General features: G+C 39.8%; 1 protein-coding gene across 2 annotated transcripts in view; it reads right to left on the bottom strand.

Annotated features, from left to right (window-relative positions):
- KIF13B (kinesin family member 13B) overlaps window positions 1-16,372 on the bottom strand; it is a 165,800-nt gene that overhangs the window by 48,539 nt on the left and 100,889 nt on the right. For both annotated transcript variants that reach the window (XM_074355608.1, XM_074355607.1), the window contains exons 19-26: window positions 14,963-15,109; window positions 13,377-13,526; window positions 12,968-13,096; window positions 7,923-8,093; window positions 6,488-6,645; window positions 5,149-5,281; window positions 1,193-1,339; window positions 565-594 (exon numbers count right to left, since the gene is read on the bottom strand). In XM_074355608.1, coding sequence (XP_074211709.1) covers window positions 565-594; window positions 1,193-1,339; window positions 5,149-5,281; window positions 6,488-6,645; window positions 7,923-8,093; window positions 12,968-13,096; window positions 13,377-13,526; window positions 14,963-15,109 — 1,065 coding nt within the window. The remainder of the gene's footprint in view (window positions 1-564; window positions 595-1,192; window positions 1,340-5,148; window positions 5,282-6,487; window positions 6,646-7,922; window positions 8,094-12,967; window positions 13,097-13,376; window positions 13,527-14,962; window positions 15,110-16,372) is intronic.

The raw sequence follows: 16,372 nt of genomic DNA, 5'->3' as shown, positions 1-16,372 counted from the left end.
GGCAGACATTTTTATCAAATTAGAATGATGCCAAACCAGGAGAGTGACTACACTGGATGACATAATCAGGGTCCAGAGAGCTCTGACCGTTCTAAACGATGAGTAAACAGACTCACAAAATAAAACTTAACAGACATAAACAAAATCTTGCAGAAGAATTAGGAAAACAGGGGGCAGGGAGGAACAAACCCAGAAGTAGGAAAAGGAGACCTGGCTTAAAGGACAGAAAATACCTAGGGGGCATGGCTTGACTGAAGGTGAGTATGAGGCAGCTCTTGACGGTGTGGGGGAGGTGGGTGACTCCATTTGAGGAGAGAAAAGGTACAAAGAAGGGGATGTGAAGAAACTGATCTGTAGGGACCTGGAAGGGGCGGGGGCTCCAGGTTTGGAAAGGGATAACAGTCACAAATGATTGTTTCCTGCTCTGTTTTAACTTGAGAAAAATCAATATTTGAATCAAAACTAATAGTCTAATTAGTAAGTAACAGTATGCTGAGAGTAAGGAATGTGTAATTTAGCACTTGAATCAAGCCTATTTGAGGAGGCTGACCAGTGCTCCATCACCTGGTAGCTGTCCATGTCCTCCTCTTCCTCCTAAGAGAAGAAAATACATTATGGAGAACCAAAACAATTATTTATCCAACAATCAGGCTATGCCAAACAATCTGAATCTTTTCCCATACTTTAGATTTTCTAATTTAATGAATATGTTTCTCCATCTCCCATCAATGCCCTCCCTCTCTCAGTTTTACAGTTTTCGGAGTTGGAGTGAAACCCTGAGCTTCTCTACAGGAAAGTGAACACGGATTTGACCTTTTCGGGAACCAGGACAATACTTTCCCTGCTGGGTTTATAGCCCCACTCCCCAGGGGAAATCAAACACCTGCTGGCAAACAGTCTTTACAAGCAGTAGGGGGTTTCTGCAGACGGTGGGTGGTGGGGGAGGTTCAACACTAGCAGGCACAGAGGAGTTTCTGGAGGCTGAGATGTTTTAACCCTCAGTTTGCCATGTACCAGGGAAAACCAACGGTCTGGTGCAGTGACTCCATGCAGATGTAACACAGTAAGCAAACTTTTTTAAAAAGGACATCAAAGGAAAACAAAATGCTGAAAGAACTGTTTGCGGAAGGCAGTTTTCTGACAGATTCCAAAAGACTCTCTTGTCTTATTGGGTCTGTCAACAGAAACGTACATGGAAGGTCTCATGAGTCTTGGGCGATCTAGGAGCTCTGACTTTTACACATCCAATGCCAACAGACAATATACACTCTTCCATCAGCGGTAAAGTCCCAGATTCCTGCACAGACTTCACTTCTACTTGGACTCGCCGGGACTGCCCCTGTATCACAGACAATTTTAAGAGTATCTTAAAATCAGTTTGATTTCAAAAAATTTGGTTTAGAGAGCCCCCTACAGGCTGATGTTAAGAAAAGTGTTTATCTTTAGAGACATCATCTCACGGTATCTTAAACGTTAAGTAGCAAATCTCACATTGAAAAGCTAATCAGGAACAAATATATGGTTTACTTATTTTTTTCAACAAAAAGAAACATTAAAAGCAGACATTAACAAAAGAAATGCAAAAAGCTAGACAATATAAAATGTTCAATTTACTAACAATAAAACAACAAAATAAGCATGAAACACCTTTATTTTCACTTACTAAACTAGCAATTATCTTTTAAAAAGGCAACTTACAATATTGCCCAAAGTTTATGAAAAAGGCAATTATATACTCTGTTGGTGGGACTTAAATTGGTAGATATTTCTGCAGGACAATTTTCCTTAAAAATTAAAGTAACCCTCGACCCAGCAATTCAACTTTCTAGGAATCTGTTTTAGGTAAATAATCATATGTGAACACGAAGAAATCTTGCAGCAATGTTAAGAATAACAAAAAAATTAGTTACAAATGAAAAGTATATTGATAACTGCTTAAATTGTAGTATATTAATGAAATATTTACAGTCATTAAAATACTGCTATAGAAAAACATACATGACACATAAGTTAAAGAGTATGGTGACAGATGTTAACTAGACTCTTTTTAAAAAGGCAGCTTACCAAACCCAGTATATACAGTATGTATGATCCACTTCAAAAAATAAGCAATCAGAGTAATAAGAATAATTACACTCTCCTGAATTCACTGCTCTGATCCCAAAATAAAATAATTTTAAACCAAATTGCAACATTAAGAATTAATCAGAGAAGCTGTTCTTTCTTTAAGCCCATCTGCACAATAAACACCATGTGACTTTGTATATTCACAATGAAGTAACATCTTAAAAGAAAACTCCCAGGATTCTCAGTCATTGACTTCAAAGTTGGTTTATAAATTTTAGGGATGTAAAGTGGAATTTGAAAAATAGAATCTGAATATACAATGTCAAGTCAGCTACTCTTCCCTTCTTCCACCAGATTTTAATTCCCAAGAGCTTTGCATTATCAGGAAAATCAACTTAGACAATGATTGATCCTATCAAGCTAGATTTAAAGAGATGAGTTGCAGGTGCCTTTGATTTAATATTTTCCAAGTACCATGCATTAGCTGTTTTGTGGAAAGAGTACCCCAGAAAACATTCTAATTGTCTAAAATCATTTAGCCATTTCAATTAGCTACTTTTTGTCCTTACTTTGCCTGGAACAGAAAGCGACCTATTTTGAATGTGTACCCAAATGTGACGGGTGAGGTACCTATACTTCGGGGGAGGATAAATAAGGAGGGGGGAAAAAAGGAGGAAAAGATCCAGGAATGTCTTAATGTCCCACAGAAAAGCTTGGGAACAGTGTACATAAACTATTAGATTGAACTGCTTGTAATTGCTGTTATTTGACCATTTTTAAATCACAAAACCAGCCCACACATATGGTTAACCTAAACAGTTCTCCTCTGCTACCTTGCGGTTCAAGGACAGCAGGTTCCAAGTCTTAAATACACCAATTCCAAGGCGCCTCCCATCCAAGGCCCTCGATGACCCGGCTGCCACAGGCTTCTATAACCTCTTCCCTTACTGCTTTCCAGCTCTTCCTATGTGCTACTTTCTACCCAACCTTACCTAACTCCAATCTCTGTGTCTTTGTTCTTGCCATTTATATATGAGAAACTTTCCAGCTTTGCATGATTCTTTCAGCTTCCAGGTGAAGATGCACAGCCTTCAAAAAAGCCTTTCCTGATAAACCCAACATATCTTTGAACACGTTTAGGAAAGGTTGCCCAAAGTATGACAAACACTCAAATACTCGATTTATACTAAACCACAGAAAAGTATCTGGTCTTGCCTTCCGGATGAATTTCTAAGGCATCCAAAGAAGATATACATAGTTTAAACAAATGTTCAGAAAAAGATGTTCCTCACACCTTCACGAATCCTATTTTTATGTATATATCTCATGCTGTAATTTAAGCTAATTTCCTTTTGCTTTTAGTGCCTTGTCCATGCACGAATGGATTTGCTAAAATTCATTTGCTGAGGTCAAAGAACAAGGGCTTATCATTCTCCTCCTCCTAAGACATTCAGAAACCTGAATTTTTAAGTAAACCTTCTTTTTCTTTTAGCCTATTCTCATATTTTGCTTTGAATGACTTCAACATTCATTTTCTTGAGCCATTCTAATATTTTAACTATTGTTTCAAAGTATGGAAACTATCATAGGACATAATATTCTACAAAATACTGACTTCATGTGAAGTATAGCAAAAACCAGGATGTCTAAATCTTACATGTAAACTCTATTAAGACATCCTCTCTCATCTTTAATTGGCAAGGCAGACACTACAGATCACATCTGTCTGGGGTTAAGTGACAATTCCCACATGTCTCTGCTGTATTGGTTTCTGGCAGGTATTCATATCTACCTAGCTGCACTTACTTAACATGTCCTGTGGTATCACAGAAAGGTCTTTGTCCTCAGTTCCTAGCACAGAGCTCCTAAAACTCCTGGAATTTCCTTAGTGATAATGGTGGCAGCATGTATGCTTTTTAATGATGTCACTTTTCATTTGGTGACTCTTTTCAGGCCCTGAGATGGCTTCAGGATGGGGGCTGGTCATCAGCAAGACCAAGCCTTGATTAGAAGGGTGGAACTTTGAGTCCCACCCCAAAATCTCAGAAGAGAGAAAAGAGGGGCTGGAGGTTGAGTTAACCACCAAAGGCCAACACTCTCATCAATCACGGCTACGTACCAGTACATCCGTAAAAACCTATGAACAATGGGGTTCGCGAGCTTCCTGGCTGGGAGGCTGGCACACCCAGAGAGGACACAGAAGCTCCTCACCCCTCCTCCACAGCTCGCCCCCTGCATCTCTTCCATCTGGCTGTTCCTGAGTTGTACCCTTTATAATAATAAACTGCTAACAGCAAGTAAAGAGCTTTCCTCAGTTTTGTGAGTCTTTCCAGGAAATTACCAAACCTGAGAGTTTCGGGAACCCTTGACTGTAGCCATGTCAGACAGAAGTGTGCGTCACCTGGGGACCTGAAACTTGCAGCTGGCATCTCAAGTAAAGCAGTTTTGTACTTAAGTCTGGGCCCTTAAACTGGTGGAGTGTGAAGCTCATGCAGGTGGTTGGGGTCCAAACTGAACTGAATTATATAGGGCACCCAGTTGATGTCTGCAGGGGAGCAGAGAACTGATGGGTATCAGGGGGAAAAAGACTTCCCACCTCCCACGCATCAAGCACTGGGCTTCATATGCATTATTTCCAATCCTCACACTTATCCTGCAAAGCTGGTGTTACCATCTTCACCTTACACCTGACCTATGGCTGAACTTGCTCCCGGATATACAGGCCACGAGAGTCAGAACCGAACCCTGACATACTTGGACTCTAAACTGCATGGCTCCTAGTCTTTATACAGGTTCTAATGCTGCTTGGTATGTTTGTCTTATTTCCTACAATTCAATTCCAAGTTATTCTTTAAAGCTTATCTTTTTCTTACTTAAACCTAATGGAAGCTGGTTTAAAATATTATAAAGAGCAGTATTTCTGAAAATGAAAGAAAATACACATGAAGCGGGAGATAGCTGTAATACAAGAAATGGACTTGGCCAATTGAGATTTCATCATCATGGATGTTTGTTAAAAGGACTCCAATATTGGCTTCATGGTGCCAAAGAATTCAGTGTTAACATTCACAGCTTTGTTACCTGCCGGAGTTGGAAGATTCCTCCCGTTGGCACGTCCTTTGCAGAAATTACCTCTACGGGGCAGTATTCACCATTCTCGTTCTGTTCCAAGATTTGAACCCAGAATTCCACTTTCCTGGTGACTTCGCTCCATCTAGGAAATAGGGGAAGTTCTTGGAAAATCATACTTTTCTATTTCAATACAGGCAGCTTAGGATCTGACACATGAAAATTAACAATGAAATGACCTCCAAACAGAATAACTCAGTAGAGTTAATTACCTGTAGTTCAGTGAGTAACATGCAAGTATATACTGGAAAACATAATTAAAAGCAAAGGTCAACAAACTCAATATCATAACTAGCAATAGCTCCTTTATTTCATTCAGAAAGGCATGATAAAAGTTTATTTATTCAAAAATCTAAACATCAGATGTACAGAAGTGAGTGCAGTGAGTAACTTTTCATAGATAAAGGTAGTACTGTATGCTTTAGTGACTTGACAAGTGTCTTGGCTGAGGTCAATAAGAAAATCAAGAAAAAAATCTCAATGTCTAATTTAGTATTTGCTAAAACTTTCTAAGTGCAAAAAAAAAAAAAAAAAAAAGAAAATCTGGTTCTCATCTATAATTAGATGCAGTACAAATATCCGCTCTTTCAGTCTTTTCCTTTTAACTCTTCTTTTTAAGATTCTGGTGGAGAGGCATGCAGGGATAAGTCGGGAGTTTGGGATTAGCAGATACTAACTACTATATAGAAAATAGACAAATTGCAAGCTCCTACCGTACAGCACAAGGAACTATATTCAATACCTTGTTAGTCTAATTAAAAAGAATATGAAAAGGAATATATAGATGTATAACAATCTCTATGCTGTACACAAGAAATTATCACATTATAAATTGACTATACTTCAATTTAAAAATTCTTTAAATAAAATAAAATTTTAAAAAATTAAATCCTTGTCAGCAAGTAAGCATTCCTGCTTCCATGATTGATGTTGCTTGGAAAAACCTTCAAGATAAAGATAAAATAAGTAAACCTGAATTCCAGAGTATATCTTTATCCATTTTCACTACTGTTATTAATTACAAGTATTTCATACTGATAAGCAATCTAGTCTCCAAAAATTCCTTTCACCCTTTATTCTTAACCACTATATTCTTAAACTTTTCCCATCACTCTTCAAAGTTCACTCCTCTAAGGAAGTTTAACTGTGCTATTGATACCCTGGAAATAACACCATCCACCCCTGGAATACTGGTACACTCAGGAATGGGTAACCTTGATAAATGGCAATACTAATCTCTGGCAATTTTTTTAAAATTATAAATGGAATCAGATGAATATCTAAAATTCACCTATCCCGAAGACTCCGTGTTTTTGCTTGGATAATCCCCAAATCCCATAGGGCTGGGTTTTTCCGAGGATCGTTCATCTTATGGCCATAGATTTCAATTGCCAATGCCCCTTCCGAAAGATGCTCGATAAAGTCTTCAGTGATGCTAACAGAAAACTCCTGAAAAAAAATAAGAGCAGAAAGAGTAACACTTTCTGGTGACCTTGTGATCACTTATACTTGACAACATATCCTCACTTCATCATGGAGAAGAGAAATCAAAAAGAACGTTTCAGTTACAAAACAAAACACATCCAACACTCATAATGAATGCTCAGGTAGCCTAAGATTCTTAACTTTAACTCTGAATCTTTAAAAAACTTTTCACCTTGAAAATCTATTGTGAAAGGCCAGCACTGTACTCTATCTTGTTAGCAATATTTTGGAAGCTATTTTTGAAAGTATAAATAATTATATTAAGAATAACAACAGTGATCTATAATGACTTAATATAAAAGTTATTATATCCAAAAGTTATTATGTTAAGTTAGCAGCGTGTTGGAAAAACATTTTTTCGCAGTTTTTAGGAAGCTATCTCCAATAACAGAAGAAACGGGATAATGATCATCAGTGCAAAAAAAAAATTGCCTAATTTTTCAGAATTCTCCAATCTGTCCATCATCGTAAGACAGATATAAGGCAGCCTTTTGCTATAATTAGGATTAAGCTTTAAAACTGTTTATTTTTTAAAGTTATAGAATCTCCACTCTCTCTCTTGATCTTTAGCACACACAACTATTTCTATGCTGTAATCAGATTAGAAAGAGACCTCTCTCTTGAAAAACATGAGATGGCTCAACTGAGATACAGTAGAAAACGAGAATCTAGGATCTGGCAGTCCTGGCTCTGCTAGTTCCTTAACCATGGGCAAAGTGACCTCTGAACTGGCTTCCTCAGCTGAAAAAAGCCCTAGCATCAAACAACTGTGGGAAAGACAAGCAGAGAACAACAGAGGGCTGAGCAGCACGCGGTGCTCCACAAAGCTGGTTCTTCTCTCTCTTCTGTCTTCACGTTCTCTAAAACACTAGTTTCTTATCCTTTCTAGATGACAGTTTCTCCAGTAACTAATACAGAACTAGGATTCCTTTTGGAGAAGTATACACATATATAGTCACACAACAGTTAACCTCTGATGGTGGAGGAGTTACACGCACTGACACTACAGTTTTGAGTTTTTCCCAGCTTTACTGAGAGACAACTGACATGGAACATTGTGTAACGTTAAGGTGTACGTACAGTGTGCTGATGACACTGTCGTCTTTGACTCCAAACCCACTGTAAGAAACTGATCTTAGACATATTATTGGTACCAGACTATTCAACAAAATATGGGTCATTTTCCTTTCGTTTTGCACTGAGTTACTAAATGCTGACAAGAGTCTGGAAAGCAAACTTACGTTACAATGATCAAAGACAACCATGCATTGCGGCTCCTTGCTGACAGGAGAGGATGAAGTGTCCACCTCAGGTGCAACAATTACTGGCTCCTGCTGATCCCAGAAATCGTATTTGCAGAAAACGAAGTGGGACAGATGCTGTGGCAATCCAGTAGCTTGGAGTATTTTAACCTGAAGGAAAAGCAAAGCTCTGCTTAACTCAGAAAGTTCCAAGGAGTACATTGAGTCAGAGACCCAGGTTCCAGTCCTGACTCTGTCACTAACAGCTGGTTTATGCTGACCAAACCCCGTTCACTCTGGGACAATCTTTCTGCATCTGTGAAATGTCATATTTAGCAAGAGACTGACATATGGTATCAATGAGCATGGCTATATACAAATGGATATTTTAAAGCATTTACAGGCTGATGAAGAACACTTAAAATTCTGGTTTTTTATATCGTCATCATCTTCTTCAGACGAAGCAAGTTCTCAAACATCAGTATCATTTAATCATACAAACATGGCCAACCTTGGATACAGCACAAGAATACAAGATTGCCAAGAATGATAAATGAATGAAAACAGGGTGCATACCAATAAGCAACAAATATTCAGAAAAGGGCAAAAAAATGTATTCGATACTTCAGTGAATAAAAGGAACAAGGTTCTCAAGTGGAATGCTACTGAAGCATTTTTTGGAAAACTTTAAAAGTATCAGGAATGTGTACTCTGAAGACTGGAGAACTGAATGGAGGAGATGAAAGATGGTGACTGCTGACCATTCTCTGCACCGGCATTTACTGACACCTTCTCTGTGCAGATTTAGGGAGGAAAGCTGGATCAAAGGAAACGTGCCCTGAACTGCAGCGTACGGAGTTTTGTGATGACTACGTGCAATTAGAAATACATGTTTAATCAGACTCAAATGCCCCCAGAAGAAAAGCCTATGACAGACTTTAAAGCAATCAAACAGTGTACCTATTTCTTTAGGCAGGCGGCACCAGCTTGATTTTTAAGTTGGAATTTTTGTGATACGTAGCGACATTCTAAAATCCCTCCAACTAAAAGAAACTAAATCCTAAAATTAATTAAACTAAACTAAATCCTGATTTTATACTCAGTGAGGCCAATTTTCCTATGACTGCTATTGTTACACTCTGCACCTGGTCACGTCCTGCACGTTGTGTGATCCACTCCAAACCTCCAGTTAATAAATTAAACAAAACCAGATCTGAATACGTGGCACAAGTTGAAATAGTTCAGAAATCATGATTATAATCATCTTATTGCTTCAGGAAGTATTAATACACAGAAAATCACACAAAGCAGATGGCTCCTTTCTCCTGTACCAGGCACATCATGGGTAAGTGATGGGTGGGAACTCCCAGCGTTATTTTTTCCTGTGATGGCAACAAGAATTTCAAACATCTAGATAGCAATTCCCTAACAGGCTACGAAAAACAGACTGACTAACACATTTTATGTATCCAAACCAAAGAGAACGATCAGTATTTGGCAATTAATTTTGCGTTAAATTTTAAAAACCATCCCTTCTTCATTAAGTGTTTTAAAATGCTTTATATACACACACACACACATACGTACACACACACATACGTACACACACACACTTTAAGATGAGGCAGTGTGGTATTTGGGAAGATTACAAGATTCTGGAATCACAGTTCTAAATAAAAAATCTCTGCCACTCATTAGCTTCCGTTTTTGAGCAAATTACTTAAATTCTTAGTTTTCTTAGGCTTAGCTTTTTCTCCTACACAAAACAGGACAGCTACCAACCATACTCGTGTGAGGACTAACCATACCAACGAAGTAAGTGAATGAAAACAGTGCCAGGCACTGAGTGGATGCACGTTCAATGTGTACTTCTTTGTGACTGAATTCCACCAGCAAGTTAATTTTGTTTCTCAGAAATCAATCTCAATTTTAAGACTGAAATGAGTAAGAATGCAAGATTCCATATGCTGAACTCTCCCCTGCAGACAGCTCCGCAGGAGTGAGACTGCCAGGAATGAAGACCACCAGGGACAAGGAGTATCTTAGTGTCTAGAGCACAGGCTGTCTGCTGAAGGTCCTGCACACAGAAACCAAAATCGCCAGCAGGTGTCAGAATACCCCCAGCTTCAACCTGCCGCTGCTCAAGACCAGGGCCCAGGAATGTCAGAAGACACTGATGTTGTTTGGGGTTTTAAAATACATGAATTTTACTTAATGTAATTAAAATGATCAGTATGTTAATATGTGCACACTTTATTTTTCAACACAGAAAAATAAATCCAGTCTTAGTCTTCATAGGCCAGTGATACTTATCACCCATGATATCTTAAGTGTCCCCAGACTGGTTTGTTTTGTTTTTTCCACCAGTATTTTATTATCATACAGTTTATTATTTGTCTTCCTCCTTTTACACAAAAGGCTATTACAGCTCAGAATATGGTCTCTTAAAAACTACTTCCCACCGAAACGAATCCAGTTCCTTGGAGACATGGCTGATTCCAGGTCTGAGACAAGAAACGTCCAGGATGCATCACACCCCAGAGAAGCAGAGCCAGCAGTCTCTGAGGGTCAGGTTCTGTCCAAGGGCCCAGAGCCAACCCGAAGGGCCGAAGATGAGATCGCCTGCGCTTTGATAGAGTCGTAAGTACAGTGCACCAAGCACATCAAGTGTATTTAAATCCAAGAGCTCACATAATGATATGAAGACTAAAAACAAACAAACAGAAATCTCACCGGTCACTTTGGGATATTACTAGGAAAACCAATTCATAGTTTTGAAAATCAGTAAATAAAGGGAGAGAACGGAGCATTGGCCTGGACTTCCTGATACAAACTGTACCTCTGACAGCAAAAGCGCTGACAGCAGGGGAATTTTCCCATATATCACCTTTATATCTGGATCCCAATTTACAGCAAATGCATCTTAACACAGTAAATAATACCAAGCAGCAAAATCCAGACTGTGAGAAAACACAACTCAGTGTCTACAACAACCAAACTGTAGTTTGTGTGTTTGCGTGCGTGTGCGCGCGCGTGTGCGCGCGCGTGTGTGAGGGTGACAGTGAGAGCAAGCGAGCGCCACATGTAGGAGGGAGCAAGCACGAGGGCCAGAGCCTGGAGATTGAAATACAAAATAAACTAGAGACACATCAGCGGAGACAACCCACGAAGCTGACTGGATACTTTACAATACTGAAAAAGTATTAATTTTTTGTTACAGTATCATGGCTGGTTTGTGGCTGTATTTTTTTTTTTAATTACTCTTCCTTTGGGGATACATACCGAACTATTCTTGATGAACTATGATGTCTGGGATTGCGTCAAAATAATCCACGGAAGGGACAGCGGAGAAGCAGCTTGTGTGATGAACGGAACAAGGCTGACCGTGAGTTGATAACCGTCGAAGGAGGGTGAATGGGGCTCGGGGACACTTTTCTCACTGCTTTTCTATATGTTTGCTATCTTCCATTAAAAAAGATCTTGACACATTTAAACTTCATTTCTTTTTTAAAAAGTTTAAGTTATCCAGTGACAAAGATAAATTTCCCAAGTGAGAGAATATCCTCTTAGGTTACTTCACTAACGGCAACTCTCACACAATGGCATTTCTGGTCCACCCCCCTTGACAGTGGGCCATTATGGAGTCAACAAGGCTATGTCTCTGTCTTTGATAATCACGTAAGCTCAAAGAAATGTCCCAAAGTCAAGTGCAGTACAATACAGATTAACCTTGTAGTAATTTGAGAATTTCACCCCCTCATACTGAAGTAATTGACAAACATCTGAGGCCTTCTTAATCTATGCAAAGATCTACAGAAGGTGTCCCAGCTAACTGCTTTAGTGTCCCCATACCTTGCAGCTGATGCCTAACTGACTCCTTTCAAAATCAATTTTGATTCTAGAAATATTTACTGAGACACAAGACTGGACCTGGGAGAGATTATGGAGTAAGAGCTAAGTGCCGGCCTCCTTCGTCTCACTTTTTAACGGCCTCCTTTTCATTCATACAGTGTTTCTAAGCCCCTTGCTGATTTCTTCTCCTCAAAAACCTTTTTAACTGGTTCTTACGGTGGTTCTCAACCTACAGCGTACTGACCCACTACGGTGTGCGTAGAAACTTCCAAGGGGACTGTTTCACTGTCGCAGTGAGTGACGAGGTGGCACCACCTACGTGACTGCACACGAGCCCAGGAAGGTGATGACCTACCTGACATCTATGCAGCGCCCACCCAAGACAGTACCACAGCGCCCTACAGAGAGTTTTCCATAATATGCTCTCCTTCAAGTGCACATTCTTCCAGAAATAGTCCTCAGATCTTACTATCTGCATTAATTAATGGTGTCTCCTCTGTGTCCCATAACAACTCTTGTCTACCCCCTCAGAGCACATAGCTCGCACAATACCGGTGTCTTCTGTTCACTTGTGTGTCCCCTACACACAACGCATCAACTACGCAGGCTGCTCCCTGAGAGTGGGCATCCTGTCTTGTTCATTTTCCTATTCCCAGCACCTGGCATGATGTCTCACAGGTAACTCAACACACAGTTCACGAACAGTGTGCACAGGAAGAACAGAAAGAAACGGGTCTGGGATTAGAACATGATGGAACAGCATAAGCAAAGGCATATTCCTGAAGAAGAAACACAAAACATGTGGAAAAACAGCTCGGCAGGAGCTTAGGAACAGGACCAGGGCTGGGAAACACCGCCAGCATCAGAGGGCATCGCAAGACCCAACAGGAGGAGGAAACTTGTGGGAAAACATGGCTTCTCTACAGAGAAGTTTGAGTAAACATAAATTCATATGATTTTAGAGCAGAATGGCCCTGGGCAAAGAGGTGACATATCCCAGACTCCACAGGACGGGTGTGGTGGTACCCAGGCAGGACATAGGATGCAACGTGGACCAGAACACTAAACGCTGAAGATTTATTTAGAGACAGATATTTTCAAAATTTGAAGAAGGACACAATGTTTACCATCTAAATACAAACAATCCTCAAATTAGCCACACTTCTGCTGCTTCCAAATGGGACTAGACTTACCATGCATACAAGCTTGTTGTCCTGGGTCTCCTTCTCAAAGGAGACATCGGTGGCATCGTCACCTCCAGCAATTCTTTCCCCGATGTCACCGCTGATACGCATCACCTCCACGTGTAGCCGGCCTGCCACCTGTAGCAACCAGGGCAAAAGCAGATCCTTTTTCCAGACTTTGTTCTTTCTTCTGTTTTAGAGCCAAGTGGTTAGGTTAATGGCATAGCGGGTTCTAACAGTTACTTTTCCTCAAAGTACTTGGAATAATCACCGTCAAGCAGAACGGAAACACGAGTATGAATAATGCACATAAACCGTGCCTGCCATTACTGACGGAAAACTGTAACGGTGCGCTACCACCACCCTGCTGCTCCTGAACTACGCTCTGCAGGATCCAAGGCATGGGGAGGACACTAACCTCTCCCTTCTGGTTGACGATTGGAACAGCATACTGTAGCTTCACATCATAGAAGAGGGACTCGAGGAAGACATTAGCCACCCCGATGAGACTGTGGTTTTCCTGCTCATCAAAGAACGGATCTGCACGCTTGAAGTAAGACCGGATCACCTTGTGTGTTCAAAAAACACAACTTCAGAAAATCACTCCAAATAAACGAATCCAACCTATCACTTTTTGATGCAGTAATGAAGTCATTAAACTTAGCTGAAATACAGCACTGTGCTACGCATGTGTGCACAGGTACACGCATATATATACACACACACACACACTCCCTCACGGCCAGTTAGTGGTGGTCAGCAATCCTAGTAACACATCATTACTTTAATCATCTCTTCCCCTTTACGTAGAAACCTTGCCATGAAAACAGAGAAAATATACACTGACTAGAGAAAGCACAAGAGTGTATGAAAGTACTCTGTTTTGGGGTTTTTTCTGGGGGGGGGGGTGTTATTTATTTATTTTATATGGAGGCACCGGGGATTGAACCCAGGACCTTGTACACGCTAAACATGCGCTCTGCCACTGAGCTATACCCTCTCCGTTTTTCAGTCACAGCTATTTCACTTGTTTCACCAAATCCTTAGACACACTGCTGCTCATGAGAGGCGGCCCCCTTACAGGAGCATGGTTTGCTTTTTGCTATTTGTTATTAATATTGTTTCATTTCTAAGTTGAAATAGGAGAGGAATACAGAAGGAAATAAAAACAACTTTTTAAGCAAAAAGGTCATCTGACTATAAGAAGTCATGTTTATTGAACATTTTCACAAAACAAGAGGCTAAAGAAGTAAACAACTCCATGTGGAAACAGGACCAGCAGTGTTGAAAATACGTAAAAATATACAGAATTCTTATTTCTCTCTTAAATATGTCCAAGCACATGGCTGACCTAGATGAGAAAACTTACAACTTGAGGACAGAGGACCAGCATTCAGATCTATGGCACCTACTTTAGGATCCAAACTCCTTCAAAATATGTTCCTAATAGTATAAATATTAAGGTACCACTGATGTTCAATTCAAAAAGCAGACGTTGTAGGTTTATTATCTGCAAAACTAAATGTATTGAGAAATAAGAAGAGACATAATAAGGCATGGTCTCTGTCCTAAATAAAACTACAGTTGTGGGGGCAGGGGGCAGGGGGCAGGGTACAGCTCAGTGGTAGAGTGTATGCTTAGCATGCACGAGGTCCTGGGTTCATTCCCCAGTACCTCCATTAAATAAATAAACCTAATTACCTCCCCTTGCACACGTGCGTGCGTGCACACACACACACCACAGTCCAACACGGGAGACAGATTCATGTAACACCAACAGAACCCAGAATGAATGTAGATTCTACTAGAAACCCAGAGAACACAAAAGAAGATGCCTGAAGAACAAGTTATTAAAGCTCCTTATCAGCTAAACAATTTAAAGGACTAAAGTAAATAATTTATAAAACAACATTATTTTGGAAAAGTGAACAGTTCTTTCTTAATATGGGCATTCCTGTGTTATTCCTTCTATGACTGTCAGGGAGTTTTTCTCAAGTAACTTACTGGGGTATCTTCTTCACACTCTTTCCACTCCTGATAAAGGTCTCTCATATCCAACAATCTGTTGTCCAGTTTTTCCAAAGACCAAATCTGCTTTCCTTTCCCTTTTCTTCTCACCTGGATTGCAGGTTCACTAAGGAGAGAGCCTCGCTGCAAAGATAGTAAGAGTGAGAATATGAAACACAAAGACATCTATCTGTCGTGGAAGTCAACCCTGAACATCCTGTACCCTCCAGCCCAACGTTATCAACTAAAACTGAAACTGTATCCTTCTTTAATCTGCTCAGTGCAAAACTTCCAAGAAATCTTACAAGCTTACTACAATGCCATTCTATCCACCTGCAATCAAAATTTATATATAAATCTACATTTAACTTTCAAATCCAAAACAGTAGACCATGTTTAATAGGAAGTCAAAGATGTTTTGTTCGGGCCTTCACGTGACCAAAGAACATCAGTGGTAGGAAAAGAGTTATAAGCCCTGAACGAGAAGGGAAAGCTTGCTGGGACGGGTAGTTAACCTTTCAAAAGTTTGAATTTTTAAATTTTTTTGAATGGGTGGTATCTTAATGTGGTACAAAACACAAAATGATTAAAAGACTAAACTGTGAAAAGTATCCTATTTACCCATTTGGAGGCAACAAATGATACCGACTTCCAAATACACATAATTTGAATTTTTTTTTTTAAACAGTATAGAACTAGACAGAGATGCTGGTTACACAACACTGTGAATGTATTAAACGCCACTGAATTGTTCACAATAATTAATTTTATGTTACGTGAATTTCACCTCAAAAAAAAAAAAAAAAAGTACTCATTGAAGTTTTCCCAGCTTAGAAAAGCAATGGGGTTTTGATGTTAAAAAAAAAATTTTTTTTAACTTTTTTAAATCACAGAGTAGAAAATAAAACTGCCCCTGTTCATCTCCTCCAGAGAGGTACCAATCAGGGATCTAACCAGCTGATTTACTGGCTAAATTTTTCAACTGTTCTGAAATGTCTACTTAGAACTTTTAGAGAAATGTGAAAGTCACTAACACTGCATTAATGTCTTGTGTATAATTGTTTCCAAAGAAACAGAATTTACGTTAGGAAGCAAAGATTTAAGAACCCTGAAATTCAAAAATTACCACCCTCTCATGTACTGTAGAGGCCCTTCTGCCTCATATTCAGCCAGCTGGGGAATGAATACAGGAGTCTCATTAGTGCTCTGCAAGTGGGGCGGAGGGAGAGGTTTCAGGGGAGAACGCGAGAACTGGAACTAAATGGCCACGAGCAAGATGCTGTGGCATCGTGACCTGGCCCTCCTGCAATAACCACAAGGACTGGGAAAAAGGGAAAAAAGAAATGCCTGCCCCTCACCAAAAAGCACCAGAGAGAGGTGAGCACAAGGGCAGGAGTGAGACCAGAA

This window comes from Camelus bactrianus, chromosome 31, assembly GCF_048773025.1.
Source record: "Camelus bactrianus isolate YW-2024 breed Bactrian camel chromosome 31, ASM4877302v1, whole genome shotgun sequence".
In the NCBI taxonomy this organism is placed as follows: domain Eukaryota; kingdom Metazoa; phylum Chordata; class Mammalia; order Artiodactyla; family Camelidae; genus Camelus; species Camelus bactrianus.
This window is presented reverse-complemented; position numbering and strand designations above follow the sequence as displayed.